The 8,488-nt window shown below is 43.4% G+C and overlaps 1 protein-coding gene and 1 pseudogene across 1 annotated transcript in view; both read right to left on the reverse strand.

Moving 5' to 3' along the window:
• The window catches only part of DEUP1 (deuterosome assembly protein 1), a 112,580-nt gene that overhangs the window by 33,777 nt on the left and 70,315 nt on the right, over positions 1 to 8,488 (reverse strand). Inside the window, exon 8 of the mRNA XM_004708961.2 lies at positions 3,245 to 3,350. Coding sequence (XP_004709018.1) covers positions 3,245 to 3,350 — 106 coding nt within the window. The remainder of the gene's footprint in view (positions 1 to 3,244; positions 3,351 to 8,488) is intronic.
• LOC105979162 lies at positions 6,279 to 7,205 on the reverse strand (annotated as a pseudogene).

Genomic DNA, 8,488 nt, shown 5'->3' on the forward strand with positions numbered 1-8,488 from the left:
GCTAGGGAATGGTCTATTTGGTCCATATAGACCACATTTTTAATCAAGAACCGTCCCTCCACCCCCCTGGTCAATGGTGTCCTGCTTTAAATCTGGTCACCTTACCTTAGGAATCACCTGGTCAAACCCCAGCATTTCACAGATGAAATAATAAAGACAGAGCAGGAAAGTGACCGGCGCTGAGAGCAAAGGAGGAGACAAGGAGCCTCCTGGAGCCAAATATTCCAACCTTTAGGACAGTATTTTAACTCTCCTATAAGCAAAGAAGACTTTCTCCATAAAGATTGACAGCTTTGGAAACCCACAGGGACAGCTCTACTCTGTCCTATAGGGCCGCTACAAGCAGCAATTGACATGGTGGCAGTGAGTTAGGGTTTTGGTTTTATAATCTATCCATCTGTCTCCAGTGCTTTCTTCCCTTATTATGTATTTGGTGATGCTCAAGGGTTATTTGCTTATTAGAGTTTCTCCCAGACTACTGGATTTACAGGATTATGTGCTATGAATATGTTCGAGATACATGAAGAGTATTACTAACATTATTAATTGTACATAAATAAATTACTGAATAGTGTAGATTCTGCTGTGTATAGTTGCATCAAAACTAAAGGAAGGGAGGAAGGAGGAGGAAGGAAGGAAGGGAAGAAGGAGGAAGGAAGGAAGGAGGAAAGAGGAAGAAAAAGAATCCATCCATATGAGAAAAACGCGTGTCCCAACTGAAGGAAAGCCATCATGAGATCCAAGCACCCTGTCTACACTTAACTTCCAGCAGGTCACTGACAGTGATATCGCTTAACAGGTTCCTCTTCAAATGGAACTTTTCAAAGTATAAAAAACCAAATCTATCCTTTTATGAAAGAGGAGTAAACTTTGTTATTTTTACAACATCTCACTATTAAAGCAGCATGCTTTACTGCAAAACTTCTAAATGAGATTAATTTATCTGCGCTCCAAACGACTTTTGGCTTTATTAAAAATGCCTATTTTATTACAAAATGAATTACTGAAAATAGCTTTATACTGGAAAAAAGAGAACAGAAGTCAAATCACTTGCGTGATTCATAATCCATGACTCTTATTGCTTTTATTACGATAGCATGAAAATACGTTCCCACAAACACTTCTTGGAAGCTATAGCTGTTTATATACAATTCATTTTTCTGTACAGCCTTGCACAATCTAGTGGTCTCCAAGAACCTACAAGGAGATTTCTGCCTCAGAGTCCCCCCTTCCATAGTGAAACTATGCAAAACAGTAGACTCTGTATGTTCTCGGAGTCTTATTACCCCATCTAGTTCTATGGGACTCAGGTCGCTTTATTTCATCTTTTGTCATAATGCATTCCCTTGGGATGGCAGGAAAGAACCATATTTTAAAGTTATATTTTTAAATATCAGTGACATCAGTTTCCTGGTATACGATATCAAGTGTTCAAAGGTGAAGGATATAATCATTGCCTCGGCCCATCTTTTCCACACACAACCAGCGATAGGTCCTTGGCAGTTCTTCTTTGGGAGATCGGATCACTGTCTCTCCTACAGCAATGACCAGAATAGCTCCAGTCCTACTACATCTTCAGTATCGATGTTTGCTGGATTTCTACAACAGCTCAATGCCTGATCCAACACAATTCTGAGAGAACCTAGCCTTCATGCTTTCACTTCCTCGGGCCAGGGACGGGGCTGGGCACCACACCAGATCACAAGTCAAAGCATGCCCAGTTTTTGTTTTGTTTGAAAACTTGTGACATGTGTTCTGATTATGCGGCATTGAATATTCTGATCCTTTAATCCGAAGGTAAGAAAGGTAGATACAATCCATGATAAATTCATGGGGTGGGTGGGGGAGTCATTGCTGGGTTTTACGGGGAGAAAAGAGAATAGATATATATGAAGAGAGACCCACAGGCTCTTCAGGAACATTGCCCATGTCTTCCTCCTCATCTTCCAAAGCACAGTGCTCAACACACCAGGTGCTCAAAGAAGAAACATGGGTATGATCAACAATGGCAGCCAGCGCTGGCTAGATGCTTCTTTCTCTGAGCAAGGTGCAGTACGGAGCACTTTCTATGCCTCAGCATTAAGGATCTTAGTTTAGAGAATGAGTAGGGATTCTGGGAGCCCTGGTGGCACTGTGGGTTAGGTGTTGTGCCCAAAGGTCAGCAGCTCAAACCCAGCAGCCACTCTGAGGGAGAAAGGTGAGGCTGTCTGCCCCAGTAAATATTTAGTCTCCACAGAACGAGAGTGCAGTTCTCCTCTGTCCTACGGGGTTGCTGTGAGTTGGTGGCAGTGAGTGGACTCGGTGGCAGTGAGTTTGGCTTGGTGTGTGAATTCTAGTGCTAGACTGCCTGGGTTCCAGGCTCACCTCTAACACTTCCCTCTGCGATGCAGGGAGAGTTACTGAACTTCTCTATGCCTTACTTTTCTTACATGTAAAAGGGCATCGTATTAGTGACCAACTCACAAGATGATTCAGTGCACACGTTAGGATTCGTTGCAGCCTGTGAACTGCTCTGGCAGGTAGGTAAAGAGCTATTCATAGCCCATTTACTCCGCATCATAACCATCGGAGGTATTGAAAATGAGGATCTGAAGCTGTTTGCATAGCAACTTCCCCAAGCTTAAGTACCAAATATGCCTATGCTGTCAACCACCTTGCTAGAAACCACTTCTCACGGGGCTGTGGGCCTTCCAAATCTGAGCAGACCCCTTGATGACTTAAACAAACAAACAAACAAACATGATACTCATTGCCATCAAGTTCACTTTGACTCACAGTGACCCTAAATAGGGTTTCCAAGTCTGCAACGTCTTTAGGGAGGAACGGCAGAGCTGGTGGGTTTGAACCACTGACCATGTGGTTAACAGCCTAACCCGGTTTGTGTTTTTCATAGTATCGCACAGAAGAACATTCGAATGAAGAGCTTGCTGAGTTATTATCTTAGGAAAAACTATGAAAAGAAATAAAAGAGGATGAGAGGAAATATTTTAAAAGAGTCTTGGTGGGGCTGTGGGTTTAGTGCCAGGCAACTAATTGCAAGGTCACCCGTTCAAACCCACCAGCCATTCTGAGGGAGAACGATGAGGCTGCCTGCCCCCTGGAAGATTGACAGTCTCGGCGACCCTAGGCATTCATTGGAATGGACTGGCTGGCTGGCAGCGGGTTCGGTTTGGAATTTCCTTTTAAGAATATGTATTCAGACTCGCCATCTACCTGGACGAACGGCGCTCACTGACTTCCATACCTTGTTCAATTCCTTCTCATGATTTGGCTGATCTGGAGCCACTGAAAAGAGTTCTTTCCTTTTTCTTTCCGGTTCTTTAATACAAGGCGAGTAACATGATTCAAGTCTATAAATGAAAATAAAACAATAAATAAACACTCTAGTTAACTTGTGGATTGCTATGATTCCACTGTTAATTAAGAACTTCCGCGTTGTGTCACTCGTTTATTGGACACCTGTCTGGTTACAGAAATTGCAAGTTCTAATAAGTACATTCAGATCCCATTACTATTTACATCTTTAAGTGAATGCAAATGATGTCAATGACAGAATTTAAAAGGTGGTAATTAATATGGAATTTCAATTGTACATTGAAAATGGGCAGAAAAATAGAGATTGCATATGTACATACGATTTTTTGGATGAGAAGACAAGCCTGCTTTGTATAATAAACTAGCTGGGGAACTCATTTGTACAAAAGAAAAAGGGGAATGGATCAGACTTGCTTCTGTGTGGTGGAAGGAATTATGACAGAAGTGCAGGGGGAACAACCGCTTCGGGAAAAGGATCAAAATATGATTAAATCTGACAGAAAGAGCTCGAATCCATCCACTCTTTGGCTGCTCAATTAATAAAATGGAATGGCAACCACACGGAGATACTAAAGGAGACCTAGTTGCACAGGGGGTTAAGCACTCAGCTGCTTAAGGTTGGCAGCTCAACCGCACCCCCAGTTGCTCCCTGAAGGAACGCAAGGCTGTCTGTTCCCTTCATGATCTGCAGTCCTGGCGACCCAGGGCACAGTTTTTCTCTGAGCTGCGGGATCATTATGAGTCAGAAATGCCTCGATGGAGTGGGTTTGGTTTGGCTGTTATGAGTATTAGAAGAACCCCTGGTGGTGCAGTGATCCAAGAAGTTGACCAGTACCCATCACTTGGTTTGAACCCCCCAGCCAGTTCCAGGACAAAGATGGGATTGTCCGCTTCCGTAAAGATGTGCAGTCGTGGAAACCATTTGGGCCAGTTGTCCTCAGCCCTATCTAAGTGGTTATGAGTCTCTATGCGTCAGAATATAGGCACAAGGGCACCGGGTTGGGTTTGGATTTCTGGGTGTCAGTTGCTCTTAGGCGCTGTTTCAGTTCCGACTCATAGAGACCCGATGCACAACAGAACACAGCACTCCTGGTTCTGCTCCATTCTCACAGCTGTTCTTATGTTTGAGCTCGTTGTTGCTGTGACTGTGTCGATCCATCTTGTTAAAGAGCTGCCTCTTTTTGCTGTCCTTCTACTGTACCAAGCCTGATGTCATTCTCCAGGGACTGGCCTCTCCCCAGGACATGTCCGAAGTAGGGGAGGAAAAGTCTCACCATTCTTGTGTCCAAGAAGCATTCTGGGTGTCTTTCTTCCAGGCAGATCTGGTTGTGATTATGGCAGTCTGTGGGACTTTCAATATTCTTTGCTTGCACCACAATTCAAGTGAATTGATTTTTCTTGGGCCTTCTTTATTCAATGTCCAAATTTCACATGCATGTGATGTGATTAAAAATACCTTGGCTTGGGTCAGGCGTGCTTTACTCTTCAACATGTCATCCTTGCTTTCCTAAGCTTTAACGAAGTCTTGTGCAGCAGATCCATCGAATGCAATGCATCCGCTGACCTCTTCACCGCTGCTTCCACGAGCGCTGATTGTGGATAAGATGAAATCCCTGACAATGTCAGACTTTTCTCCACTTATCAGGATGGTACCTATTGGTCCATTTGTGAGGATTTTGGTTTTCTGTACATTGAGTTGTGATCCATATCAAAGGCTATAAACCTTGAACTTCATTAGCAAGTGCTTAAAGTCTTCCTCACTTTCAGGATGCAAGGCTGGGTCATCTGTATATTGAAGGTTGTTAACAAGTCTCCCTGCAATCCTGAAACCGAATTCTTCTTCATATAATCCCGCTTCTCTGATTATTTGCGTAGTGTGTGGATTGAACAAGTATGGTGAGAGGATGCCACCCTGACACACTCCTTTCTTGATGATAAGCCATGCAGTATTCCCTTGTACTATTTGCACAACTGCATCTTGCTCCATGTACAGGTTTCTGCATGAACACAATGAAGTGTTCTGGAATTCCCATTCTTCTCAAAGCCATCCATAGCTTGTTGTGGTCCACACTACTGAATGTCTTTGTGTAGTCAATAAAACATAAATAACACCTTTCTGGTATTCCCTGCTTTCAGCCAAGATTCATCTGATATCAGCAACGATATCCTTTTCTCTACATCTTCTTCTGAATCAGACCTGAATCTATCACAGCTTCCTGTCAATGTACTACTGCAACTATTGTTGGATGATCCTCAGTAACGTTTTACTGGCATGTGGTATCAATGATTCTGTTCTCTAGTTTGAGCTTTCTGGTGGGTCATCTTTCTTTGGAATAATGCAAATAGGGATCTCTTCCAGTCAGTCAGCCAGGTAGCTGTCTTCCACATTTCTTGGTGTAGATGAGTGAGTGCTTCAGCAGCTTGTTGGAACATTCCAGTTGGTATTCCATCAATTCCTGGAGCTGTGTTTTTGGCTGCTGCCTTCAGTACAGCTTGGCCTTCCTCCCTCGGTACCACTGGCTACTCCTTGAATGTCGACTAGTTCTTTTTGGTACAGTGACTCTGTATTCTGTCTTCTTTTGATGCTTCACGCATCATTCAATATTCTGTCTATAGAGTCATTCAAGATGGCAACTCGAGGCTTCCATTTTTTATTTGGTTCTATCCGTTTGACATGTTGACCATGTACTTCCTTTATGGTTTTCCAACTCTAGGTTTTTCCACATTTCCTTATAATACTTTACACTTTGTCTTCTTGAGCTGTCCTTTGAGATGTCCTGTTCAGCTTGTTGGCGTCATCATTTCTTTCATTTGTCTGAGCTACGCTGTGATTAAGAGCAAGTTCAGAGTCCTTTCTGACCTAGGTTTGGATCTTTTCTTTTTCTCCTGTCTTTTTAATGACCTTTTACTTACTTAATTTTTTTCTGGCAAAGAGAAATTTTCACCACATGTTCACCATCAACTTATGAGCTTGGCCTTTCCTTCTTGCTTTTGTAGAAGGCCCAAAGCGACACACGGGCTACTTTGACAACTGGAAAGCAGACTCCAGGAATGTCACTGGCAGCAAATCTAGCCACCAGAACTTCATCGTTCTCCTCAATAAAATTCAAGCAGCCATCGTTGGGCTGGAAGGCTGTGGTTTCCTTGCCATTCTTAGTCAGCTGCACCGGACACACTTTCTAATGGCAGGATTTGGCTGTTTGGCTTCAACCTCCACTTTGTCCAACTCAATTCCTTTTGAACAGGAAGTGCTCCAAAGAGGTTGGCTTTCAGAGCTGTGACCAAACAGGCTTTTTTCGTACTGTTTCCCTAGCCATTTCTGCTTTCTTCAGTGACTGAGGAGCTTCCTGGTGGTATGAAGACGTTGGCACTTGCCTATGTTGGTGGGGCCGCGACTCTCATCACAAGAGAACTACTGGACAGGAAGGACCCACAAGCCTCCCCTTTACTTTCTTCATATGTAATGTTCTTGATGTCATCCCAGGGCTCAGCAGGGCTTCTGTTGCGAGTGGTCAATGGGTCAAATCTGTTCTTGAGATTCAGGTGGGATATGCTGAAGGTCAAACAATGGCTCTCATTTTGTAGTTGTTTTAATTTTACTCAACTTCAACCTGAACTTACATATACCCCGTTCCACAGTCAGCTCTTAGCCTGATTTTGGCCACCGATATTGACCTTCTCCATCCTCTCTTCCCACAGAAGCAGTAAGTTTGATTTCTGTTTGGAGAAGTCCACGTGTATAGCTGTCGTTTATGTTGGGAAGAAAAGCATTAGTGATGAAGAAGTCGTTGGTCTTGAAAATCCTAGTATGCTATCTCTAGCTTCATGTTTATCACCAAGGTCATATTTTCCAAGTATGGCACCTTCATCTTTGGTTCCCATTTCCCCATTCCAATCACCAATAGTCAGCGACGCATCTTGAACACACGTTTGATCAATTTCAGACTAAAGATGTGGGCAAAATTCTCCAATTCTTGAATCACTAGCTTTAGTGGTTATTAAAAAACTTGCATAATAGTTACATTGACTGGTTTTCCTTGTATGCATATAGCTGTTATCCTGTTACAGTCAGCATTGTACTTTAAGCAGCATTGTCCTGCTTCCTGCCCACCAGCTTCCATGAGTCAGGAGAAGCTTTGGTTGAACCAACTGGACTTATCTATTTCTCAACTGTGCAAGCCATTTCTTGATATCACTTTCTTTCTATATATAACTCATATAAGCATCACAGGTAGGTTTGACTTCTCTAGAGAACGCAGCCTACCATTGAATCACAGCAACATACAGACCACCACAGGACCACAAACTGACAAACGCGGGGTGGGGATTTCAGATTTTGAAATTCCTTTTTGACGATGAATGGGACACCATTCCTCTTGAATCGGTCATTCCCAGCATAGCAATCCATACGATTTTCTGATCCACAATGGTCAATGTCAGCCCATTTCAGCTCCCGAGTGCCTGGAGTACCCGATCTTTATGTGTTCCATTTCATTTTGAGATCTGTCAGTTTCCTAGATTCATACTTTGCACATTCCAATTTCTGATTATTCATAGATATTTTCAACTGCTTCTTCTTTTAGGTCATGTCCCATCAGTAAATGAAGGGCCCAAAGGCTCTATTCACGAAGGCTTGACTCCTGCCACATCACTGTGGTGGACTCTAGTTTGAGAAGACAGCTCTTCCTCCGTCATACTGAGTGCTGTCTGACCTGAGGGACTTCGCTCCCGGCACTTATCTCTGATAATGTTCTGTTGCTCTTCATGAGGTTTTCAGTAACTGACAATGGTTGATAATATTCCTAAGATTTCTAGTGGCTAATTCATCTGAAGTGAACAGCCTGTTCTTCTTTGTAGCCTCGTCTTAGTCTGGAAGCGCTGCTGAAACCTGTTCACTTAGGGTGGCCATGATGAAATGTGAAAATTCCAGTGACCTCGTGTGATGGTGAGGGATTATGTCAACTAGACGCTCCTGGGCAAGGGTAGGGACAGAGCACTACTGTCACTCGCATCACAGCCTGAGGACACCTCCTTGGTGTCACAGCCTTTTTTTGTATGACCGAGAGATAAGCAGTCTAGTTCTCTTTGGCCCTTCACCTTCTGCTGGAGCTGGATCTTGTGTCTGGTTCCTCGACTTCCTGTTGCATCTTCTGCTGATCCCAGGTGCCACCAG

The sequence above is a fragment of the Echinops telfairi genome, unplaced genomic scaffold, assembly GCF_000313985.2.
Source record: "Echinops telfairi isolate 266 unplaced genomic scaffold, ASM31398v2 ScPeMD7_1713;HRSCAF=2227, whole genome shotgun sequence".
Taxonomy (NCBI): domain Eukaryota; kingdom Metazoa; phylum Chordata; class Mammalia; order Afrosoricida; family Tenrecidae; genus Echinops; species Echinops telfairi.